The sequence below is a fragment of the Chondrus crispus genome, genomic scaffold (assembly GCF_000350225.1).
Source record: "Chondrus crispus Stackhouse genomic scaffold, scaffold_54, whole genome shotgun sequence".
In the NCBI taxonomy this organism is placed as follows: Eukaryota; Rhodophyta; class Florideophyceae; order Gigartinales; family Gigartinaceae; genus Chondrus; species Chondrus crispus.
The window spans coordinates 341,620-367,051 of record NW_005178519.1 but is presented as its reverse complement, the minus strand read 5'-3'; the positions used below and the strand labels follow the sequence as shown (position 1 = coordinate 367,051).

At 49.2% G+C, this 25,432-nt stretch overlaps 4 protein-coding genes; 3 read left to right on the top strand and 1 right to left on the bottom strand.

Moving 5' to 3' along the window:
• The first annotated feature begins 10,052 nt into the window (after positions 1-10,052).
• Positions 10,053-10,514, top strand: CHC_T00008921001 (Crossover junction endonuclease mus81). The gene has a single exon (XM_005710210.1). It carries the CDS (start codon positions 10,053-10,055, stop codon positions 10,512-10,514), a length of 462 nt encoding a protein of 153 aa, XP_005710267.1.
• Positions 10,515-17,495: 6,981 nt separating this feature from the next.
• On the top strand, positions 17,496-17,696 carry CHC_T00006928001 (hypothetical protein). The gene has a single exon (XM_005710209.1). The coding sequence runs from the start codon at positions 17,496-17,498 to the stop codon at positions 17,694-17,696; it is 201 nt and encodes a 66-aa protein (XP_005710266.1).
• Positions 17,697-20,528: 2,832 nt separating this feature from the next.
• CHC_T00006927001 (hypothetical protein) lies at positions 20,529-20,813 on the bottom strand. Its single transcript, XM_005710208.1, has one exon. It carries the CDS (start codon positions 20,811-20,813, stop codon positions 20,529-20,531), a length of 285 nt encoding a protein of 94 aa, XP_005710265.1.
• A 135-nt stretch (positions 20,814-20,948) lies between these two features.
• CHC_T00006926001 (hypothetical protein) lies at positions 20,949-25,376 on the top strand. XM_005710207.1 is given in 5 exon segments: positions 20,949-20,965; positions 21,003-21,643; positions 21,830-23,043; positions 23,200-24,849; positions 24,850-25,376. The coding sequence occupies 4 exon segments, from the start codon at positions 20,949-20,951 to the stop codon at positions 24,847-24,849; spliced, it is 3,522 nt and encodes a 1,173-aa protein (XP_005710264.1). The 3' UTR covers positions 24,850-25,376.
• The last annotated feature ends 56 nt before the right edge of the window (positions 25,377-25,432 follow it).

The following is a 25,432-nucleotide window of genomic DNA, read 5'->3' as shown; positions in this document are numbered from 1 at the left end:
CCTTATCTGGGTGAAACCGCAGAGGCTCAGACAGACCGAGCGTCCTTCTGGGTTCTGGGTGGAACCACACTCCCCCCGACGCGAGGTCTGCTCTGTGTGGGGGGGGGGGGGTTGTATTTGGATGCTTTGTTTGTGTTTTGTGTATAGCATCGTTTTGAGCGCTTTAGTGAATATGTCGGCTTTTTGCTCTTCTGTGGGTATGCGCGTTACCTTGATTTTGCCTGTTTGCACAGTTACATGGAGGAAATGATATCATATGTCTATACATTTGCGTCGTCGTGTGGCTCCTCTGTTTCTGGCCATCTGTTCTGCCGCTGTATTGTCCATGTACAGTGTGGGTTCGCTTGTGTTGAGGGTGGTTTCTTTTAGCATATTAGTGAGCCAAAGTGTCAGCGTGGTTCTTTCTGCCGCTGCTATATACTCGGCTTCACACGTGCTCTTCGCAACAATGGGTTGTTGACGTGCAAGCCATTGAACGGGGGAGCCATTGAGGAGTGTGACCATTCCTGATATTGACTTGCGCGAGATTTCGTCGTTGGCAAAATATGCATCTGAATAGCTTGAATGGTGACGTTGGGGCGGTTGCCTCTGGGCATGAGTATGCCTTGAGTCCTCGTGGTGTGGATGTACTGTGCGAGTCTGTGGTGGAGTTTCCAGTGTCGTTGCGTCGGTGCCTTCAGTGCTCGTGCGAGGGTGGTGGCTGCGTACGCGATATCCGGTCTTGTACTGTCGGTGATGTACGGAATTTCACCGACTGCTTTTCTGTATATTACCGCTATATCTTCGCGTGTGGTGTCTGTGGGGGTTCGTGGGTCGCCTTTGACACCGTCCAGGTACGGTGTGCTTTTGGGGTTGCATTGGGCCTGCGTGAGCATCTTCACGACACTGTCGACATGCTGCGGTTGGGCGACGTGTATGCCGGCTTTTGAGTACTGTATGGTCCAGTTAAAATATTTGTCGGGTCGTCCGAGCCGTTTGACCTTGTATTTGGCTCTGAGCACGTTGTATAGGTCGTCGATCAGGGTGCGGTGCGTGGCGACGGGCAGTAAATCGTCCATGCTGATGCCTACGAGGATGGTGTTTCCTTTGTCCTTTTTCACGAACAGCGATGTGTCCGACCGCAGCTGCGTGTACCCGTGTTTTTTGAGGTGGGTATGCAGTTCTGTGCTGTATATGTTGGATGCTGCTGGTGTGCCATGTACATTGCCCTTGAGTTCGCCGTGACGGGTTTTGTGTTTGTATGTACCGTCGAAGCGTGCGGGTTGCCACACGAAAACCTTTTTGTTGTGTCTGTAGTTTTCGTGGAGGTAGGCGCCTGCTATGTCAAAGTGCTCAACGACTATGTTCATGGATGCTGCAATCGCAAATAGGGATCGGATCGTGGTACGATCTGCCATATACGTGGCTGTCCGATCTGCGTCGTAGTGTATGTGCGGACGCATGAGGTCTCCGCGGATGGAACATATCGCTTTGCGTGTGACGTTGCCCGGTGTGTCGTTGTGTTTGTATCGGTACGTCATCGTTGTTGGGAGAATGTTTTTTGGGTCGCTGGGGGGTGGTGTGGATGTCCAGTCGATGGCGGACAATTTGTCGAGTTGATCGAGCTCGTCATCGTGTGCCCGTTTCCATTTGTGTGCGTCCGGGAATTTTCTTGCTTGCCGGGTCGTCTTGGGGGCGGGCGTGGTCTGGTCGATCTTGGTGGGAATCGTTCGTGCAATGTTTTTGCGATTGGGTTTCTTGTGTGCACTGTATACGACATTGCTGGTCATGCACGGGTCCCGTTGTCGTTGGTATGGCTTGAAGTCGCTCGCTCGGACTTTTGTGTATCGCCCTGTCTGGATGTTTTGGACACATATGTGTGTCTCACTAAATCCATACATGTACCTGACTTGTTCCGCTTTTTTGTGGAGTTTGGGGACTGGAGGCTTTAGGATGGGGGTAAATCCGAGCTGTCCGAATGTCAGCACTTTTGCGAGTTTGGGTTTGGCGTTGTACCACTCCGTATGTGGTATGCTTTGGATTGTGTGGTGGTATGTGATGTTATATTTGAATACTGCATCATGCAAAGCATCCTGCCATTGCACAGCGTGGAGTTGGCTGTGTGACAGTGTGGCTCTGACTTTGTCCATGAGTGTGCGATTTATGCGCTCTGCCAGAGCGTTTTCTTGCGGGGTGTAGGGGGTTGTGGCGCGGTAGGTGATGCCCCTGCGACGCAATTGCCGTTGGACTTGTTTGGCCAGGTATTCGTTGGCGTTGTAGGTGACTGGTAGTTGGGGTTGTTGACCGTTGGATGCGGCTACGTGATCGATGGCGTTGATTATTGTCGTGAGAACCTGCGATCTATTGTTGATGCAGTATACTCATATGTACCGTGTGCGCGTGTCTATTACAGTGATGAAATAGTTGGCGTTGTGGTTCGACGTGGGTTTTATTGGATCGAATACGTCTGAGGATAGGCTTTGACCTTTGCCGGGCTTGTGCTCTGTCCTGCGGTGGGGTCTGGTGGCCGTTTTTCCATCGATGCATCCACTACATGTCATTGTGATGCTTGTGTTGGGGAGCCCGTGGGGAATGCCTGGGAGCAGTTGGTGTTTTGACATCAGCGCTATGGTTTTGGGGTTGGCATGATTTAATTTGAGATGCCATTCATGCTTTTGTTGCTGCGCTGGGGCGTGTCTGCTTGTTCCGGTTGGTGGCGCTTTGGCGTTCCGTAGGTTGGACGTGTCGTTTCTCGTTGTGTTGAGCGTGAGTTCGTCGTTGGCGCGTGGTGCGGTCTGCGGTGCTTGTTTGGGTGTGGGCTGCAGGAGTTTAGGACGTGGTTTCGTGGATTGGTTTTTACGGCGGTACGTGGGCGCTTCTTTGGTTGTGGCATCCGGTGTGAGGCGGTATTGCCCGTTGTGGAAGCGTGCTGTGATTTTTGGTGTTAGCAGCTTGATCGGGTCGTGGAGCGTTGCTTTGTTTCTTGAGAACGTGACTTGTCCATGCGTGGTCTGATCACGGACTGAGAGAAGGTTTTCTTCAATTTCTGGAGTGTGTACCATCGGTATCGTGATTCGATTATTCTTCTCTTGGATGGTGATGTTTCCCTTGTGCGTGATAGGGGCGCGGTGGCCGTTGGCAGTGGTGGTTAGTGTCCCGGTGCTGGGTCTCATACGGGCGTGGGGTTTGGCGGTATGGGTAGGGTTTGCACCGGAGTCTAGTATGTAACTGTTCTTACTTTCAGACGTGTCGCCGGTGTAAGGCATGTGGGTCTCGAGGGCTGTTAACCTGGCTTGCAACTCGTGCAGAGGGTCAGGTACTTCGTCTGTGTCGCTGGAGCCGGTGTGCGCTGCGTTCGCGTGGGTTGGTGCGCTTTTGTATGGTTGTCTACTCGCGTAACATTTCTCAGTGGCGTGTGAGACGCTGCCGTGGATGCTGCACCACGTCCCATGGTATCTTGCAGGCTTCTGGTATTTTGGTTTGCCTGTGTGCTTGCGTCTGGTGAATGGACGTTGTGTGGTTTTGCGTGGTGCTGCCTGTGTGCTTTGAGTTGGGCTTATGGCCTGTGCAGGGATCTGAGACTGCATGATCTGCACTTGTTGAACATGGTTTGTGAATGCGTTGATCGTTAGTGCGGGGTTCCCGGCCATGATCAGGGCTAGCTGGCCCATGTCTGTGTGCTTGGCAAGCCCTTGGATCATGTACCGAACAGTTGCGCGTTCTTCGTTCATGTTCGGGTACTGTGCTACTTGCATGCATTATCTTAGTTCGCGATGCTTGTCGACGTAGTCTCTGAGATCCTGTCCTGGTTCGTACGTGAGGTTCCTGGCCTCAGCATCGAGGATTTCGTGACTCTCTGTTGTGGACGTGTTGACCGTGTACCGTATGATGTGACATATTGTACTTGGGTCATATCGGGGGATGTGGGGTGGGAGCATTTTCACTACTTCGTTGGATATGCTTTGCATGATTGCTTTCCTGATTTGATCTGTTTTCTTTTGGTTGTCCTCGTCGGCTGCCTGTTCGTTGCTTGGGGTGGCTGCGGCTGTCAGTTGTTGTGCCGCGTTCATTGTGCAAGCATATATTTCGAGGGCGTCATACCAATTGGTATAGTTGCCGCTGGTTGTGGTATCACAGCCCAGATTTGTTATTTGTACAGCACCCGCCGCCGCGGGTGCCTTACAGGCGCGCGACTACACGTGTGCCTTACAGACGGACGAACTAGACGTGAGCATTACAGGCCGATGACGTACTGTATACATTACAGCCCGGAGGTTGTATATGACAAGGTACAGTAGTAATGGTATATTACAGTGCATTGCACAATAGAGTACTGTTGCGGATTCAAATTTGAGTTCTACGCGACAGGTGGTACACGTGAGAGCTGCAGCCTATGGCCTGGCGTTCAATGCGCGGCACACCCCGACACTGTCGGGTGAGGGAATCTAGGGGAGGCGAGGACGTTGCGGGGAAGCGAGGACGTTGCGAGAGGACGAGAACGTTTGGACCCTGTGGTGTCGTTGGGCTGGAGGCTGACACAAGGCGCTGAGAGGAGCCGCCCGAACCAAGGGAGGTGTCGGGCGGAAGCGCGGACAAGACGTTGGACGTGGGCATAAAGTTGGGCTCGGCGGTGTGCCAAGGAGAACGGCGGGATCGGGGAGGACAGGAGACTTAAGAAGACCACGAGATCGCGACGGAGGGGCTGAGGCAACGGCCCGAGTCTCGGGGGGTGGCAGCTGGTGCCGGCACGGGACTTGGGGGACGGAACGGCCGCCAAGGGCGGCGGGTATCGGTAGTATAAGATAGACGCGACGCGCATGTAGGAAAGGTATCGAGGAAGCTACAGGCGAGCGGGAGGTAAACTCGAGGACTACTTTCAGATCCTGCTGCGTCCGCGATCGGTGAGGTATGCGGCTTGGACTAGCCGCAACAGTACAGTAGTACAGTAGGATGGACAATGTCCAAGACCCCACGACCTCGCTTATTTAAGCGACGGCGCCGGGCAATGGCAGTAAACAGCCAAGGATCTTTTGGGAACGGATTTCCTTCGACGGTGCGACACCGCGGGTCAAGACAAGCCTCTGACTTAGGCGACATTGTCGGCATCTGTCTTTCGACGTTTCCCTGGCTCTATTGCTTTTACCATTTACTTCTCGTTTCCTCCGTCGTTGCGACTACGCGGGTTAAGACTAGCCTCTCACCTCGGCGTATTACTGTCGCTCGACGTTTCTATTGTTTCCTTTTTCCTCTGTCGTTGCGACCACGCGGGCTAAGACTAGCCTTTAGCCTAGGCGTTCCTCTGTCGCTCGACGTTTCTACTGTTTTCCATATTATGCTTTTCTATCTGTCGTTGAGACTACGTGGGCTAGGACTAAACTCTAGGCTGGGCGTATTACTGTGGCACGACCTATTTCTCTCTCCCTACATTGTGACGATTGTCAATTCGCGGGCTACGACATGCCTCTAGCCTTGGCGGCACTATTAACATCTGCGTTGCTCGTTCCCTCTAGGAGTTTCCGCTACTCGGCGCTCCGCCCGTGTCTGACAATAGTCTCTAGGCTCGAGTTCCCCCTGTTTTGTGTGTTCTTACACCACCGCTTCCAGTGCTGGTCCCATTTCGGACCAGTACGTCGTGCTTTTACAGTCGGCCGACGTACTTCCCCTTTGCTCTACCACAGTCCCGATCTACCGCCGGACGCCCGCTATTGGTTGTTACCTCTTCCTCGAGCTAGCTCATAGCTGGCGACCGCCACTATACTACACTGTTGAGACGGGGTAGGGGTCCTTGTGACGAGTTGGGTTGATCGGTCATTTTGTTTGTTTCGCGTGCTTGGGGTTTGGGAAAGTAGTCGTGTGTTAGTGTGCTCGGGTTTATCGCGGTGGGGATGGATGGTCTTATGCCGCGGATTGGGTGGCAGTGGTGTGTGAGGTGCCCATAACCTGTGGTGCCAGAAAGAGTCCGATGCCTCCGACCACTGCGTCTGTATTTCTGATTTTCTAAAATTTCCTATGCAGAGACCATGCAAGCCCATGCTCACAATTGGAGCGGTTATCATAACTTTTCCATGGGGATTTGCTTAGGCCTGGTCCTATGCAATACCAAACATGTTCCATGGAACCGTCCATGCACCAGTCTATGTCTGCATGGGGCAATGGTGGCCAAACCAATTCAGATATGTTCAATGCGAGCTCATGCAGGCACTGGTGTGCATGGGTGTTCATGGGCTCCGCATGGCGGATTCAATCCAAGTTTTAGTTTTGCCAAACATGTTCCATAGAACCGTCCATGCAACAGTCTATGTATGCATGGGGTAATGATGTCCAAACCAATTCAGATATGTTCAATGCGAGCTCATGCAGGCATTGGTGTGAATGGGTGTTCATGGGCTACGCATGGCGGATTCAATCCAAGTTTTAGTTTTGGCCCGAAAGTGCAGTACAATCCGTTTTATCGATATCTGATCTGATGCTGCGCCGCAACCCTCAGTGCAGTCAGTACCTACAACCGCTATCCCAGCACCCTTGCCCTACATGGAGGACTCGTCGGTCTCCCGTTGACAGTTCTTCAGAAGTCCCGTAGAAGAGTCATGTTGAGTAATTTATGAGGACTAGAGTAGTAAATGGTAATTTTGTTTAAACCCAGGCGCGTTTTGAGAGTGTTTACAGTTCGTGCGGGATGAACCAACCCAGAATTTCTGTTTTGTAGTGAAAAGGGGGTAGTCTACAGTACGAAGGAAGTCTCAGCTTGCGCACCGTTTCGAGAAGACTTGGTTGACGCCCCTTTCGCAGCCCCATTGTCTGCAGACTTGTAAAATCGATCGTTGGGTCTTGAGCTGCTCCGCTCACTGCCAAGTCCGTTTTGTTGATCCGTGTGCTGCCCAAAGAACGTCTCAACGTTCGAATCTTCATGAGATTTGCCAGCGGGACACTGCCAAAAATTAAAATTGTGCAAGTCTACAAATTATGTTTTAATCTAAACATTATTAAAAATTCAACAAATTATTTAGTTATTATTAGTATTCATGCAGAATTGAACTCGCGACCAAAAGAAAAGGGTAGCAGGGGAGTGGTACCGAAGCGCACCACGCCTGCTGAAACCCCTTCTCCATCGCCCCGCCTTTGCGTGCGCACGACTACCGACCTTTCTGGCGGTGCCAGAAGTATATATCCGACGATTTCGTGCTACAGTACCGGCCCCCCTGTGCATCGGCCTCCCTGTGCATCGGCCCCCCCTTGATTAGTGAAAATAAAGACAGAGTATAATGTTAGAGAAATAAATGAACTTTTCTGTATCGGCCCACCGCCCACCCTTGCATTTCAATAAAATTCTTCCCCTGCGCAATTTTACACGTGGCTGCAGTCGAGGCATTGCCCGCCCCAGCATTTAATATCCGACGCTCCTCTGCCACCAGGGGGCGCTGCAACTCCTGCAGCCCAGCCTCCCCCCTCTTCGTAACCTCCTGTTCCGCTTTTCACTACTTCCGGACGTCAGCTCGCGCTGCAGAAGCGTCTCCACCCGCACGGCGACAGCTGCGCCCACGACTCCGTCGTCCGCGTGGACGTGCCACACGCCCGCGGTGCGCCTGCCCCACACGCGCGTCGCTGCCGTCGCACCGGCAAAGTTGATCGCGGAGAAGAGGCTGGCTCGTGCAGACCAGGTGACAAACCTAGAGGAAGACCTCGAGGAATCACATTGCAGGTTGAGAGTTCTCAAAGTAGAATCAACTCAAGCAAGAAAGCGTGATGTGGAACGTTTAAGTTCTGAACTATGAGAGCTAATAAAGCAGGTTGAGTCACTAGAAACGAATGTGCAAGACTAAGAGAGTCATGTGATGTAGCTGAAAATAGCACAAGAGAGAGTGAATTCTTGGCTGAAACTCATCACAAAGTGGAGGAAAATTTGCAAATAGCTATTGAGCAGTTGGAGGCAGCAGAAGACTCTGCTGTCGAACAAAGAAGAATTTAATTGCAAAAGAGGGTTGAGGATGCCGAAGAGCGATGTGCCAATTCTCTTGAAAAGGAGGCTAAAGCAACGATGAGTCAGGACAGCTTACAATTCGAGATGATTTCAGAGGGGCGACTGATCGACTTGCAGACGAGCGGGTAGAGCTGAAACTTGAACTTGAAAAGAGTTTGTCGCGGTCCACGCTTTGAAAAGTAATTCCTGAATAGCCAAACAAAAGCCATCGCGTGTCGTTCAGGATGAAAATGTACACTTGATGCTATCGAGCCATTGCGATGAAGCGATAGGGGCGTCCATAACGCATATCGATAGGACCCGTGCAGTCTGATACTCGTTTGTGCTGATGAAAAAACGGGAGCCCCAATTCGTTTTCCTTCCAGATGGGTCGACCTGGCACTGCTGTAATCAGGCGGATGTGAAACTCATAAAAAATCACATGCCCCAGTTTTGGGAAAGATTGTGAGTCTTGCCAAACGCGTTGTTTGAAATTTTTGCTATTTTGTAGTAGAAAATATGAGCAAACACGCCGTCGAAACTCGAAACACGCCGTGGAAACACGCCGCCGAAACACGCGTTTTGGTGACTTGACGGACAACTTTATCTCCTGTCCTTTCACCTTCCTTCTCGCCCAATGCCTTCACATCACCTGACTTCGCAACCTCACAACCCACTCTGCACTTCAAGCTCGTGCCGTGTCGGGGGGGCCATGTGATGCCTCACCTTCTCCTGCTCTGCGAACTGGATGCGGGTCCGCTCACTGTTCTCCGTGAGTTAAGCCACGAGTACTCCGACTCACTCAACACCTCCCGTGTCCTAAGTCGCGCTTTCCGCTCTCTCGAGCACTATCCCTTAAGAATCACTTCACGCGAGGAATTTTAGCTCGTCCAAAATGTCACTGAGTGGATCGCAACCAAAGGTCAGATCAGAATTCAGAACTGCTGGTCTGTGCACACCATTACCGGGGCAGACGGTTCATGTCCAGACAAACCCCGGGACTCCCAGGAGAACCTCCAGCCACGGCAGGAGGCTACATTAGTACCGAACAAAGAGCAGGTTCCCAGCGGCGCTTCTGTTCTCGATTCTGGGAGACCTGTTCGAGAAGGAACATTTTCCCAAAAAGACGGAAAAGCTCTACGGGACGCTGACTGAAGGGCTGTGGGAGAAGAAATGGAAAGAGATCGCACGAAGTGAAGATGTGCGAAAGATTCAGATACGCCCTTTCGAAAATGGTGCTACTGGAAAAAGTGGCTCTGTGGAGATATGACTTGAATGGCCACCGGAAGATCACAGCACTTTCGTGTGAGATAAACGAGCGTGCACCGTCAAAAAGTTATCTCGACCCAGGTGTAGCAACTACACCAGGCCCCCTCAGGCGCACAACTTCTTCGCTCCAAGGAGGTTGGTATAACAACGTATCGGAAGATGTGTAATATGCAGGATCCTGTAATGAACTTCCTCGCAACAGATCTGCCCAAAAATCATACGAATCATCGTCTCAGAAATGGCCCTGTCTCGAAGAGGCGATTCCCGTTATCTCTCTAGAGGAAGACAGTGATGCAGGTGGCAATGACCCGCAACTTTATGACCCTTCGAGAAGTCCGAGAGCTAAACAACAGCGGGAAACACAGCGATCTCTACCTGCATCAGATGACAACTAGTCAATTGGTATTGAGAATATGTCTATGGGGAACGACATGGGAAAGCCACAGCCACTGATACAGGATGAAGTGGTCTAAATATATGACGAAGACACACCACGCGCCAACGTGAAGGCGAGAGTTGAAGGTGTTTCCTCTAGTATAATCGACGAATCCGAGGCCTTAAGATCTCCCTCTGGAAGAGGGCTCTACGACAAGACTCCCCAGCGCCTCATGACTAGTGATTACACATTGTGGCGACAAGAGCATGAGTAGGATGGTCATTGATATCCGTCCATGCCAGGAGAAACAAAAATGCCGTCAGTGCTACCAGAAAAGACAAACACGTTTGAACCACGCCGTCTGCGCATGAGGCGGCGCCTGGGTTAGACGCAAAAATATCCCGTGATACAGGCTCTCAAGGCTCTGGAGTTGGAGTTCCGGAATGTCGAGTTGTGCTTGTGGTCGTCTCAATGGAGCGCGTGCGAAAGGGATCGGGAGATATACTTGATACGACAAAGGGTCAACACCTTGCTCAAGGAATCGACTGCGAAGTGCGACAACTACCATGTGGTGATGTGAGGTTCGTCGCACAGTATCCCGGTGGAATTGAGGTTATTCTAGACTACATCATTGAACGGAAAACATTGGAGGACTTCCACGCTTCTATGCGTGACGGACGAGAGAGAAGGGAGGCGTTCAAGATGAGACAGGCCCAGATACCACGTCGGATATTCTTGCTGGAGGGTGACGTGAAGCAGAATACGTTGCTGAGAAACAAAGCGTCATTTGAGAAGCGCAGAGCGGAGATCGAGGTATGCGATGATTTCTACTCGAAAAAGACGAAGAGCCTAGACGACACTGTCGTTCTATTCGTAAATTTACAAACCTCTATGCATGCAGTTTTCGGAGCGGCCATTGGCATTGACGATTGAGGGGCGGAGCTTGTCTCAAGACTGAAACGAACGGATGACGGACCTAACAAGAGGGATAATGCTCGGACAGCTGTTCATGCTTCACCTGCGCCAAGTTAAGCACGTTGGGAAGTACAAGGCTGTGGGAATCGTGAAAAGCGGATGTGAAACGCCTATGTACGAAAGGTTTCGAAGCGTGCAGAATGAGGCAGCCAGAGAGAATGTGTTTGCGGGAGAGGACGGCATCAACAAAAAGGCAGGGCGGACCTTGACAAAGCTTTTCACAGCAAGTGAGTTGGAAGTAGAAGCAGCGCTATGAAACGACACCAAGTGCTTGAGAATCTACAGAAAAGGCGCTCCATGGCATGGTTCTGCAGTGCTCTAGTCTTGAGAGCACTACCGCTGAATGAAAATATTCGACTCCAATCACTGTTGCATTGGATGTCATGTACAGTGTAGCGCCCTTTCACTGTGGAGACTTTTCGGACAGCCCGATGAACTGGTGAGCGGATCATTACATGGAAACAGCAAACTGGTCATACCGCACTTTTGTCACTCGTATGCTACAATATCGCTGTTTCCCACCAGAATCTCATCGTCTTGACTGGTTTAATTAGCGAACTTGGACATCCATAATTACTAGCTCATATCCAGTAACACTAGACTTGGACATTCCTTATGTATAGTTCACGTGCAGTCAAACCAGCCTTAGACATCCACAATGTAAGTGTAAGTGAATGTCCGGGTCTAGTCGGACGTTCACTTGACAATCAAAAAGTCAAGTTTTTCACGGGTAAATACTAGGGCCCGGACTAGACGTTTTGGAAGGCCGCATTCATTTCCGAAGAGACAGACGATGCACATTCCCAATGTGATCCCATGCAAAATCCTATGCAAGCCCATACAGGTGTCCAATGCAAGCCCATGGAAAATCCCATGCAAGCCCATGCAGATTCCCAATGCAATCCCATGCACATGGCCAATGCAAACCCATGGAGGCCCATGCAAATTACCAATGCAAGCCCATGAACCAGGCCATGCACGTCCACGCAATCATGGCGCATTTCTCCGCATAGGAAACACTTGGGAAATTTCTGCTCGTGCAAGTATGGGTAAATCGCCATGCATGCATTGGTTTTGCATGGGCTTCGTATGGGAAAGTTTAGACTATCAGAAATACAGACGTGTTGGGGCGGAGGCGACAGCGGCTTTATTTGGTTCTGACTACGAGCCGCCCTATTGGCAGTGCCCTATTGGGGTGCTGCCTTATCTGGGTGGAACCACAATGTCACGCTATAGCACTATATCGTAGGAGGCACTGTACATCGGGGTGCCGCCCGACGGATCACGTGCACCTGCGCGAATACTCGCTGAAGCCAATATTGTAGCTCGCCACAAGGATAGAAAGGTTATTAGTCGAAAGTGCAGTGTGATTCGTCTTCTTGACAGGCTGGGGGGGTCCAATTGGAGAGGACCGCTTTTTAGAAACTTCTACTCATCTATCTTTCGCGGTTGCTTCGGAGGCATTTGTGGCAGATCATGTGGCGCTTTGATCCGTTGATGGAATCTGCGCAGATGAAGCGATAGGGGCGTCCATGACGCATATCGATACGACCCGTGCAGTCTGAGACTCGTTTGTGCTGATGAAAAGAGCGGAAACCCCACTTTGTTTTCCTTCAAGACGGGTCGATCCGGCACTGCTGTGATCAGGCGGATGCGAAACTCGTGGAAAACTCACATGCCCCCAGTTTTCGGTTTGATGTGAGTTTTGCCAAACGAGTTGTCTGAAAATTATGCGTTTAGAAAATATGAGCGAAGACGCCGCCAAAAGACGCCCCGAAAACACGCGATTTCGTGGCTTTACGGAGAACCTTATTGAAGGACGCATTTCCATGATAGCAGCTCTGACCGCACTATTCGCGTTATTCGGTAATCGCGACAATGCGCAAATAATGGCATTTTTTCCGGTTGATCATTTTGAGATACGCAACATCATTCAGGCAGTTGCAAAGACTATTCTATCCTCGTGCGAAAATTTGTAGTGTGGTAATCCGCACTCCTGAGACTTTCCTCTAGAGGCAAAAGAGAAACTACAGCGCATTTGGGCTTCTCTCAACTTCTGGCCAACGGTGTTAAAACCATGAGAACCACAGGCGATATCTCCATGAAAGGGTCGTCCAACAAACGGTTGCAGTTATCGCGAGAATACAGTTCTAGCATAAGGGTTCACCGTATGAGACAGAGTGGAGAGTTACACTTGACTTTGCCAGATGCTGGGGTCACATGGTACTCAATAAAACTGCACCAGCGGCATGCTTTTACTCTTCTCCCATTTAATTATTATCGGACAGGCCGTGCTCCCTCAGCTTCCTTCTGACACTTTCGCGTCTTTAAATCTATTTTATCTCTCATATAATTTCTCCAACATAGAAATATCTGAAGTCGATATGCGTTTGTTTCTACGAAGTCTGCATGCCTCGCGTAGCATATTACTGTATTAACAAGGAGAGCTGCTACAGGTGCATTCCTTCCCTGTGCGTCAGCTTTCCACCACACATCTGAGGTAATATTTACAGTTATATTTGCAGCCAATACTGTACAAAGAATGGAGCCTAACATTTCATCAGCCTCATTTTCGCCGCTCTCTTCTAGATTTAATGAGTGAGCTCATATCCCCCCAAGATATCGGCAAGTTCCAGATGCATTGGCCTCATCGACCACAACCCTCGCATTCTGCACTTCAATACTAGGCTTTTTGGTTTGCGCAGACTGGCATGATCCGAGTTGGAGTCCCCTCTGAAGTTGTGAATGTTGTTAATTTTTTTTTCTTAGACATAATTCTCCTTTCTTACGCCTTATTTTTGTCAAGCAAACTTGCAGGATTTTTCAATGAGAAGGCCATCAGCGAAGGGAGCACTGTCAACCTGGTTGAGTACAACTTTCCTGTCATTGGTGGTGGCATGGTCATGTCTCCTGGATGGTGGCGAAGATGCCTCATCGGAGTTCGTCTGGCCGTTGTCATCTTTGTGGCAGTGGCAAATCTCGGTATAGAGGGACGAACAATACCGAATCCAGTGAGGCGCGAAGCTATTATTCGTGTGCCGGGACCTTTGAAAGTGGACGAAGAAAACATCCTCACTATTCTTCGCGACTACAAGGAATGCAATGTAGTTCAAGGAGATCGGTTCGTCATGGGCTCTGTGATCGACAACAAGTGCTTCCCAGAGATAAAGGACTACGTTATTATCTACGAGTTGTCCGCAACTCGTATTGAACGAGCCGTCCCTATGGATCTTTGCACAATGACAGCAAAGAATTGCGAAAGAACAGTATTCAAATGTGAGAAAGTTGATCTCTACTGCGACGGTGTATCCAAAGACAAAGATTGTGCTGATGCTCAGGGCATCATTCCTCAGTCGTGTTTTGGAATCATCTACGATGATGAAAAAGGGGGCGGGTACATTTGCGAATCAGGCAATATTGCTTCGGACTCGCAGGCACAATTGAATCAATGTAGAGAATTCCTGGCGAAACGTGAAGTCGTAGCACATTGGGACGAAACATTCGAAATATGGAACAATGCAGTAGACCAAGCGACATTATCAATCTTTGCCGCCGCATATGGGGTAAAGCGTATGCAGAACGTCACTCTTTTGGAAGAACCAAGAGTTGTCACTGATATCAGCCTCTTATGGATTGCCCCAGCCTCTGTGACTGCCGTTGTATGCTTAGCCTTAACAGCCTACGTTATTTTCCAATATTGCTGGGTAGGCTCTAAGGCAGTTGCGCATGATGAAAACGGCCTCCTCAAACTCCTTGGAAAGCCTGTGCAAATACTGCGAATGCGTGATGGTGATAATGATTTACCAGGGGGAGAGGTCGGGAGTACTATTTTTTTTGAGTAAAAAATGGGGAGAGAGAAGCTCCAGTTATTCCAGGAAGATCAAATTTTTTGATTCCGTCTTCATCAAAAGAGATACACCGCCATACCCTTCGAGACAAACGTTCTGCTGATGCACCTAAATTTTCGAGTTTAGCTTCAGCATATACTGTATTGCATGAGCTGAGAAGCCGTGTCTTGGAACTCCTATGTTCGCACGTAATATCTATACACTCACCAGAGATATCAAGATACGAAGTGGGATTCAGAGACAAATAAATGGGTTTCACTTGACACAATAGATGACTTAATATATATTTTTGTTGAAAAGTCGATCGACTACAGTACTCTTTATACTAAATCTGTAGCTTCCCGGATTCCCACTCGGGTTTGAGAATAGCGCAACGCATACAGGTTGTCTAGAACAACACATACTTCTATCCATAGCGACGACAAAGAACCCGCAGGTCCAGTTCTGTAGAAACTGAACATAAATGCATATGCATCACACAGCAATGCAAAGGAATCTCTCAGCCAATTAGACATTTCCATTCTAGATTTGGCTTCCAGATTAATCTCGATCTTCTACCTCCTGGTCCTGCTGTCCAACTGCAATTCTGCCTATGTTCTCGTAATACTCCTGGTTCCAGCACACAAGGATCATGTAAAGATGTAGAAACCTTAACACATCATGCCAGCATCATGTCGTTTCCTCAGATTGATGGCCGTTGCAATACCAAGTGTTGTGCGACAGACTCATGGGTCACTTCATTATTTGAACTGCTGCGGAGGTTCAAATAATGAAGACTGAACTGCGGCAGAGGAACACAGTAGTGTCCACGGAATGGCAGTAGCGTTCCCGAAAATACTGCGATTGCTGTGATCCGCAGTTCTCATCCAGGCCAACCTCAATTGATTAATACCCGACTAGTGTCTATCGGACCGTTAGTCCTCATATGAGAACAAAAGTTTTTTATTTTTTCTAGACAGCGCAACGGGCTCTTCACTTATGTTTTTTGCAACCAGAAGGCCATCTCGACAGGTACAGCACTTGCCTGTCGATTCTAGCGAAAACCAACGTGCACATAAAGGTGTTCAAAAGAAGAAGTCAGCTTACAGCACGCATTTTTCTTTAAGCTAAATTTATACCAGTGGCATAGAAACATGACCTTGAGTGCCTTCTATTCGGTTCCAACCTCGGCAATAATTTTAGAACGAGTCATCCTTCCAAAGAAAAATAGAAACCGTGGACGTCAAACTTGAAAGAAATAAAATTCGCGGATCTGTATGTTATGATAACGCTTGGTCGGATGGACACTAGTGTGAATGAACCAGCATGTATGAAAAGTGCAACACGGGAGAACGCAATAAGGCTCATCTATGAACATATTCAAAACCGCATAAATGAATGAATCTTTTGCAATTCTGAGATAAGTGAGGGTCAGACGTTGCTGCTTAATCCATGTGATTTTCCACTAATTAAGATAACAAATCCGAGGTCTTCGCACAAACGATACTGTGGGCCACCTTCAGCTTTAACTCCTTTCCTTTGTCTCATTATCACCATTTTCGTCTCTCAAAAGCAACTACAGTGTTTTTGGAAACCGGAAACTGGTTTCCAGAATTAGGTGCCCCGACCCTTGAACAATCCACGTTTATGAATTCAGTCTCCCTTTGGCGTGCTCAGTCATTCATCGAGGTTTGAATAGAAGTTATGTGCTTTGCTATTCTCTAAATAAAAGGCAGTACAATAATAATTACGGTATGAGAATTCCCATATAACTTTGAAGGAGAGCAAACTCCATACTCACCTGGCCATGTTGGAAGGTGGCAGGGAGCGTGATGTCACATAGATTTACGTCAATTTACCTTTGGTGTGCATCGCTCGTGACAACGACTGCATTTGTCACTAGTCGAAACTTCTGCGGCTTTCGGCGGCGACGTCGAGCGTCGATCCATACATTTTTAGGGAATTTGCCCTCTTCATGACAATTTTTCTATTTCTTCGAGGCGCAGGTGTATGCTTTCTGATATGATGGCACATACCGACCTTTATTTCGTGCTCTTCCTGTGAAAGAAACTATGCCTTGATGTCAATCATTCTTAGATTTTCACTCGAGCTTAATCTTTTTCTCATTTCTTGAACTAAACCGCGCTCATCATGGAGCATCTCCTCATGGCCTTGGTAGATATAGAAGAGGACCCACATACTGAATACCAACGCCACACTAACAACCCATGCAGTTGACATGACCCACCTTATACGAACACCAGTCACGGGGAGAGGGAGACCATCACGTGGAATTGTGACCTGAACTTCTTTTGAAGCCCCGTATGCTGATGCATAGATCGCTTTTGGGACCATGGTAGTGATTCTTGGATATGTCTCATTCCATCTCTCGACGTCCGCACGTTTCACGTCAAGTGCGAAACAGTCCTTCAGGGGGCCAGAAGTTTCTGGCATTGCAACATCTTCCGTGGACACGGAAAAGAATGCATAATCATCTTGTGGGCCATACGATACCGACCGGCATTCAAGAGAACCGAAGGCATCCTTTTGCATACCGTCTTGGTTGCTGCAGCCCGCACGCTTCGGCACTCCATGGCAGACTATGTCTGACCTATCACAACGGTACGTTGTTGTCGGGTATGGTTTGTTATCACAATTGTAAGACGGTACGCAATTTCTCGCAGAGGCATTAAGAGACTTGTGAAACGTCCTGGAACGGACTACGGTGTAATCTGGTATGTCCTTGTAGCACTTACCATCAATGACTGATCCGTAGACGGTTGTAATTTCATCTATCTTCTTGTAGCAACGGGCCTGGGGCAGTACAACGCCCGTAATAGTATTTGTCGCGTCCGAAAGAAGCCCTGGTACTCGAACATCGCCAGCTCTGGTGACGAGCCCAATACTGTTTCGCCCTTCGAGACCGAAGTTGCTCACAGCGACGGCTACAAGAACTGAAAATCGTAGCAAAATGAGCAAGGTGCGACGCCACCCCGAAGCCATCACCATGCCACCTCCTATCAACGGTATTCCGAATTCTTTCATTGTGATGACGCCCCGCTTTTCAAGCATGTCAGTGTTTACGTACCCTGCGAGTTTTCCAGACATGTAAATGATGAATGGCAAGAACACAACGTCAAGAACCAAAAAATTGAGAAGACTTGATATCTCCGACGGCATTGCCACCTCGAACATTGCAAGGGATTCAGCACCACCTGACAGGTCCGATTGCGCGTTCATTGCGAGTTCCAAATCCAGAAGAAATTCTGACTCCCCCTTGCACGGATGCGAGAGCGGAATTGTACGACCGTGATGGAGAGTAGCCTCGAAAATAAATATGGGCGAAGAGTGGTTTTGCTTAGTGTGAAACGCAAGTGAGGCGGCTGGTGGGTCAATGGAGCTCACCGCTCCAGTGAAAGGTTAAGGAAAGAGCGATGAGTCGGACAAATGAAGCCGGTCAAACTGAAGTCAAGGTGTATGTCACTAGTTCTCACATGCTTATCAGGTTCTACATGTGTTCGTTTGCACTTATTCCATAACCGTTCATTTGCACGATGGATGCAGCCTGAGAAGCCGACACGTACCAAAATGTTATCTCTAATGTGAACCAAAGGAAACGAATAGAAATGATATTCATAGGATTTGCTGTGAGATTCTAGTCTTGAAAGATGTTCAGCAATGCTTGTCTGACAGCGCTTTCAGACCGGAAGTCTGTGTGCGGCACGGAAGGCTGGTACAGATCTCCATCTTTGCGTGATGTTAGCTAAGAAAAGCTATTGGAGTAGTCGTTTGCACAGTTAATCAATATAGTAGACAATCGGGACGGAAGCATTTGAAGGTCATGTAATTTGTTCAGGAGTGTTTGCTCAACAGAAACAACATCCGTGCTAATATCCTGCTGCGAGAATACCATATATGCTTGAGATGCTTTATTATTTCTCATAGAATAGTGTGGCGTACTGCCAAGGGAATGCGTGGGTATTCTGCAGCTTGACATTGGGAACCTCTCCTACACTACGGTAGTACAGCGTATACGAGATCGTATTTATGTCGCTGGCGTGGTCTTGCCAGCTAAGAAGCGAAAATGTTCTGTGTGATGCGAAAGCACGAGAGACTACTCTGTTGCTCGACGACGTCCATCGGTTAGAGGATCCTGAATTGCAGTTACTTTTCTTCATTAGTCAAGCGGACACAAGGCAGACAACTACTCCAGAGCCACTCTCAAATGGATGGACGTCCAGATCTTCGGGGAGAAAGGAGCTGTTGTCGCACAAGAATTGGTCAAGTCTGAGACTCTCAGAATAAACCCATTGAAGCATACGGTTTGTCAGGAGCCTGTTCATACTGTATAATGGTCTGACCTTTGTGGTCATTGGTCATCCTCAGTGCAAACTTGCGTGACCCGAAAAAAAGGTCGCCTGTTAATGTTAACAGACGATCTTTCAGGAAGCCCCCAATATCTAAGTTAACATTAACTATAGTTATTGGGGGCTTCCTGAAATCCTAAAATCGCGAATTGTTTTGACCAAATCGGGATTTTACAAAGGTTGATCTCAATCAGTAACGGTCAATCAGTAACGTTGTCCGTAAAATAACGCGTTGTTTTTTTCCATTTGCCCACAAACTCGCTGGACGTAAATTTAAAGTAAACCCGAGTTTGAAAAATCCCACCACGTGTTTTGCGGACAGACCTCCAGCAAGGTACCAGTACTGTATCTCTCTCAGTCATTCCTCAACAGTACTGTAAGATACATTACTGTAAAGTACGGCACTGCTCCGGAAACGTAGACTCGATCTCGAACACGTCAACCGGAAATGGTGAGTTGTTGATGTCAACAAGCATCGACGTCACGATTCCGCTGGGCAACAGCCAGGGAAACACACGTGTCCATGTACTCCAGCGCACGGTGGCTTGCATTGCAAACCACCGTGCGTTGGAGTGCGTTGCGAACTTTTGTAACATTGTACAGTATTGCGTAAGAGGTAGTCTGTATCTCGCTTCGCTGGTCAGTCGAATCCTGGGTTAACAACTTGTTAACAACCAACACTAATTCTGAAAAAAAACTTCTGCAACCTTTTCAATCCACCTCGGCATTTGTAAGTTACAAATGCCAAGGTGGATTGAAAACCCCGCAGCGGGGGATTGCTGCATAAGGATAATTCAGGCAATGCAAACGTTTTCAACTGCCAGCGCATGATGATACAGTACAGTATACCTAACCTGCGCAATTTTATTGCTACAGTACTGTATGCACCGTGTTTTTAAAGGTACTGTACCCTGTAGAATACAGTATATTGATGCACAGCAACGGTTCCGTCTCCCGCTTTACAGCAACGGTACAGTACCCAAGGGTACCATTCAACGGTACCCTTAAAATGCCTTTGATCCAGGTTTGTTTATCGTCATCTGGCGCAACAGCTACCCTTGAAGGGTATACTGTACCAAGGGTACCCTTTGTACTGTGCAATAGTTGGGGCTTGCAATTCCTCTCTGAACGTTCACGGGCTGCCCGGAAAAGCTATTTTCGCCAATTGATTGCTCGGAGCGGTATAGTATACCGACCCAACGTGCCTACGTATACTGTACCCGGTAAATTTATACGTAGGCACGTTGGCTTGCAGCACCATTCTCATATGTGTACGCGATTTTCCCAGCTTTACGTAGAAGGTTGTTGTGTTTGTGAGTGGAGCGAATGTCAAGGGACACCAGCCGTAACGTTTTGGGATGGGGAAAAATAGATGCGTGAAAAACCTGAGGTTGAGATATGAGAGCGGGAGCCAATGGTTACAAATGCCATGGATGTTCCTCAATGCGGCCTTTTGCAAGGCAGGCTCTCGCGGCTCGCTGGTTGGACAGGATGGACAGTAGATCCGACCTGTGGTACAGTGCGGTACTGTATGGCGCAGTGCATTATTGTCTTTTTCCATTAAAATTTGCAAGTCCGTTTACAACAGAACGTAACTTGAAAAAAGATATTTTGCGGCAATGTATTTAGTCTTACGGTACAGGTCTCTGTATTCATCAGTTTATTCCGCATCCCCTTCTCCTAACACATCTTCCCATCCGATTCAGACGTCCTCCTCCCTTGACGCCAATACACACCGCAGACTCTGGTCTTCGCCCGCACCTCTACCCCAGTTTGTTCTAACGGCCCGCCCGTGGTTCCCCGCCACTCACCATGGCAGACCAAGCTGGGCCCCCCGCCACTGATCCCTCCACCAGGACAGGCACGGGCACCCAAGAAGACAACCTTAACCCTCCCAAGAAAGGCTTCTTCGCTCGCTTCAAAAAGACCCCCGTCGAGAGCAGTGAGAACAATGGCTCTGGAGACGATAACAAACCGCCGCCCGTCAAGTTCACGGCCCTCTTCCGCTTCGCTACGCGCAACGAGCGTATTTTAATGGCCGTCGCCTGTATTTGCGCCGCCATTCACGGGGGTTTGCTCCCCGTTTTCACCATCCTTTTCGGTGGCATCATTGACAAATTCGGTGACCTGGAGCCGGGCAGAAACGTCGATCCACTTCTTATCGGGGAGATCACTGACGAGGTTGGCAGTCTCGCGAAATGGTTTCTTATCATTGGTGGCATCGCTTTTGTCACGTCCCTCTTTCAGGTCAGGTTGCAACTCATGGTAGCACATCGCGTTTGTGCGAGACTCAGAAGGAAGTTTTTTGAAAGCCTAATGTCTCAAGATTACACCTGGGTCGATCAGAACGATGGTGGAGAGCTTACCGCACGAGTAGCGGGTGATGTCAATTTGATCCAGGCGGGCATTGGAGATAAAGTTACCAGTGCAATTCAGTTTACGTCCATGTTTGTCATTGGCGTCATCGTTGCCTTTGTGTATGGCCCCCTGCTCACACTCGTCATACTCTCCGTCGCCCCCCTGCTCGTCTTGGCCGGTGGGGCCTTTGCAAAGATGGCTTCCGCTTCTACAGGCGATGGCTTGGGAGCCTACGGTGCAGCTGGCGCTGTCGCTAATGAGACTATCAACCTCATTCGCTCTGTTACCGCGTACGGTGGCCAGGAGAGCGAGGCGAGGAGGTATGAGAAGGAGTTGCAGATCGCGTACAAGGCTGACGTGAAGAAGGCCGTTATCAGCGGGTTAGGCATGGGCGTTACCTTTTTCATTATATTCTCTACGTATGCGGTTGCGTTTGTGTTCGGTGCGTGGAGAGTAAGAGAAATGAAATTGGATCCGGGGGATGTTCTCACCACTTTTTTTTCCGTTTTTATCGCTTGTGTTTCGATCGGGCAAGGTGAGTTCTGCCTTTTCTTCCTCTTCTCCTTTCTTGCTGATGGTCACACGAATCGAAGAATGCGGGTAAGAATTACGTTTGCGCGCATGCGAAGATTGCCTAACCTCCTGCGTTTTCGATAAGACGAATTTTCGCCGTTTGTTGTCCTTGTTTTTGTTTTTGTTTTGTTTTTTTTCTGCGATGAAGCCGCTCCATCATTCCAGGCTTTCGCGGTAGCTCGTGGGGCTGCCCCACGCGTGTATGAGGTTATTGACCGACCGTCTGAGATAAACCCCCTGACGGAAGATGAAGGTGAAGTTATCAATGACTTTAGGGGTCGCATTGAGTTTAAGAACGTCTTTTTCAACTATGCCTCACGTATCATCGACGACTTGGAAGATGATGCTATGAAAGAGTTTGTCCTGAACAACTTCAACCTTGATGTCCCTCCAGGCACAGCTCATGCGCTTGTCGGATCGAGCGGATGCGGCAAAAGTACCACAGTGCGTCTGGTTGAGAGGTTTTACGATGTGCAGCAAGGTGAAGTTACCTTGGATGGCGTAAACGTTCGCAACTTAAACGTCCGCTGGCTGCGCAGCCAGATGGGATATGTGGGCCAAATGCCGACGTTGTTCGCAATGACGATCAGTGAGAACATAGCGCTTGGTGCCGGACTGGATATTGCAGTTGACAAAATCGAGGGGAAGACAGTCATGCAGCGCAGGGAACCTACACACGAAGATATTGTGCGTGCAGCGAAAATGGCGAACGCCAACGACTTCATCATGAAGTTGCCGGAGCAGTACGACACAATGCTCGGTGAACGTGGGGCAATGCTCAGTGGTGGGCAGAAGCAAAGAATTTGCATAGCGCGAGCCCTCATTCGAAACCCGAAGATATTGATTCTGGACGAGTCCACTGCTGCTCTTGACGCTCAATCAGAGCGTATCGTGCAAGAGGCGTTAGAAAAGGCATCTGCTGGACGCACGACAATCATGATTGCGCACAGGTTGAGCACCGTGAGAAACGCAGACGTGATATCTGTCATCGACAAGGGGACCGTCGTGGAGGCCGGTACTCATGAAGGTCTTATTGACATTGACAACGGAGCATACCGTACGCTTGTTGAACACCAGAAGATTGAAGCGAAGAACGTTGAAAAGATCCAACAAACCCCCGCTGATGAATCTGAGTTTAGGGAAGAGGCCCTTGTCTTTAAGGACTCAGTTTCCAAGACTCGACATGACAAACCTATCGGTGAATCTGATGAGGAAAGAGAAAGTGAAGCGGATGTCGACAAAGGTATTCTAATGCGTGCCTTTGCGTTCAACCGAGCTGAGTGGTATTGGATCTTGATCGGAGTCGTTGGAGCGGCGGTTGCCGGTTCCGCCTTTCCAGTCATGTCTATTGTCTTCTCAAGGGTAAGATCGAACGGATAATGATTTGTTCTCGGCGTGCTTTGGGTTATCCTGATTCTCGTCTCGTCTGTTTTTGCGATGTTCCATTGTTCTTGTTGCTAACCGTGTTTATGTCTTCTGCATGTGGTTACGTTACACTTCGTATTGTCCACACTCCAGGTCATTTTTGTCATAATGCGACCGGCAGATAACACTCCAGGGGAGATTCGGAAGTGGTGTCTCTACTTCGTTGCGATTGGGGGTGGTTCTTTCTTCGGCTACTTCTGTCAGCTGTCTGGATTGGGAATTAGTGGAGAGCGACTGACATTGAAACTGAGGCGGAGAAGTTTCAGAGCAATCTTGAGACAGGAAATGGGATTTTTCGATGAGAGGAAGAACTCAGTGGGCGCCCTCACAACACGACTTGCCACTGAGGCCTCGCTGGTGAAGGGTGTAACTGGGGATACATTGGGTCTCATGTCGTTCGCTTTGAGCACAATTGTTACTGGGTTTGCTATAGCATATGAAGCGTGCTGGCGCGTAGCCCTCGTGGTAACGGGCGTTTTCCCGATTATGGCTATTTGTGGTGCATTGCAAATGAAACTGATGACAGGTTTTGACGCTGATTCGGAGAAGATGTACGCAGAGGCGGGTACTATTGCGTCCGAGGCAGTGAATAACTTTGATACCGTTACATCCGTGGGTGTGCAGGATGTCTTCATGCGAAAGTATAACGCAGCACTTGAGATTCCAATTAGGAATGGGCGCAAGTCAGCAATGGTTGCCGGGATAATGTTCGGTATCTCCGAGTTTCTATCTCAAGCACTCTGGGCTGTGAGCTTTTGGATTGGCTCGATCTTTGTCCGCGATGGATTTTGCGATTTTCCCGAGCTTATGACAGCGATCACGGGACTTCTCTTCGCCGGGATGATGCTTGGAAATGCCAGTGGTCAAGCCAGTGATGTGAGCAAGGCGAAAATTGCTGCTACCAAAATCTTCCGCCTTTTGGATCGTGAATCGGGCATTGACCCAAGTAAGAAGACTGGAGAGGTGTCTTCAATTTCCGGTCATCTGGCGGCAGAAGGGTTGCGATTTGAGTATCCGTCGCGTCCGGACGTTCACGTTCTTCGAGGGGCATCCATTGAAGTATCTCAGGGCCAAACGTTAGCATTGGTTGGAGCTAGTGGATGTGGAAAATCTACGACTATTGCCCTTTTGGAGCGATTCTACGATCCTCGCGAAGGGACTATTCGAATTGATGATACTGAAATCCGAGAGTACAACCTGAATCACCTGCGATTCAACTTGGGTCTTGTTTCCCAAGAGCCTGATCTTTTCAATAGGAGTATACGGGACAATATTGCCTACGGGCTGGACCACTCTGATGGGACTCCGGTGACAGATGACACGATCATAGCAGCTGCGAAGGCTGCCAATGCTCACTCATTCATTTCAGAGCTGGAAGACGGATATGACACTGTCGTTGGCGCACGGGGGGAAAGACTTTCAGGCGGGCAACGGCAGCGCGTGGCAATCGCTCGAGCGCTCGTGCGAGAGCCCCGAATCCTTCTACTGGACGAAGCAACTTCTGCACTCGATGCGGTGTCGGAGCGAGTTGTACAAGACGCGTTGGACAAGGCAGCAGCAGAACGCACGACGGTGGCCATCGCGCATCGGTTGTCTACAGTGAAGAACGCCGATGTGATAGCGGTGGTGTCAAAGGGTCGGATTGTGGAAAGCGGAAAACATGAACAGCTGCTGCGCATTCCGAATGGAGAGTATGCGAATCTGGTTAAGAACCAGTTGACTGAAGCGACCGACGAAGAATGAACACCAAGACGCATCAGTTTGCCCTCGTAGCGAGATGCGTAAGCAGTCATCTGGTTTTCCGAACTTGCTGTACGTAGAATATGAGGCGTATGCACATGTACTGTTACTGTAGAGACTTGCTGAAGTGATCTGAATGGTGAGGATGATGTAGAGCAGTCCCCACGACAGCCATCCTCAAAAAGAAATTCGCCGCCCGAGGTGTCATGGGCGTCCGTGGGCTGCGTAGTCATTGTGTGATGTCTCAATCTTTAATAACCGCAAGGCCTTCCCTTTTGTCATGCTTCCCTGTGCTGCTCTGAACGTTAGACTTTGTTTGAAGGAAGAAGGCTTGAAATACTGTAGACGGGGCCGGATCGAAAGGGCGGGGGTAGAATAATAGATAAAAGGGGAGGATCCGGCAGCATCTATTTCCCTGCGTGTAGCTGTGAAGGAAAGGCCGCGTATCCGTTGTGAGGGTCTGATTAGGCACGGTGCGGGGTCTCTGAAGAAAATCCTCTCACTGTGTACCGTACACACTTGCACGTACAGTATCTCACTTGTCTTACACGTGGACTTGAGGTCTGGTATTATTAATGTAGAACAG

Bases quoted from the DNA above. Each gene is read 5' to 3' on its own strand.
- CHC_T00008921001 (XM_005710210.1), top strand. From the start codon at position 10,053: ATGGAGCGCGTGCGAAAGGGATCGGGAGATATACTTGATACGACAAAG.
- CHC_T00006928001 (XM_005710209.1), top strand. From the start codon at position 17,496: ATGATGAATGGCAAGAACACAACGTCAAGAACCAAAAAATTGAGAAGA.
- CHC_T00006927001 (XM_005710208.1), bottom strand. From the start codon at position 20,813: ATGGCGGCGCAAATACAGGCGACGGCCATTAAAATACGCTCGTTGCGC.
- CHC_T00006926001 (XM_005710207.1), top strand. The intron at 21,644-21,829 runs GTGAGTTCTGCC...TCTGCGATGAAG, and splicing joins TTGTGTTTCGATCGGGCAAG to CCGCTCCATCATTCCAGGCT. The intron at 23,044-23,199 runs GTAAGATCGAAC...TCCACACTCCAG, and splicing joins TGTCTATTGTCTTCTCAAGG to GTCATTTTTGTCATAATGCG.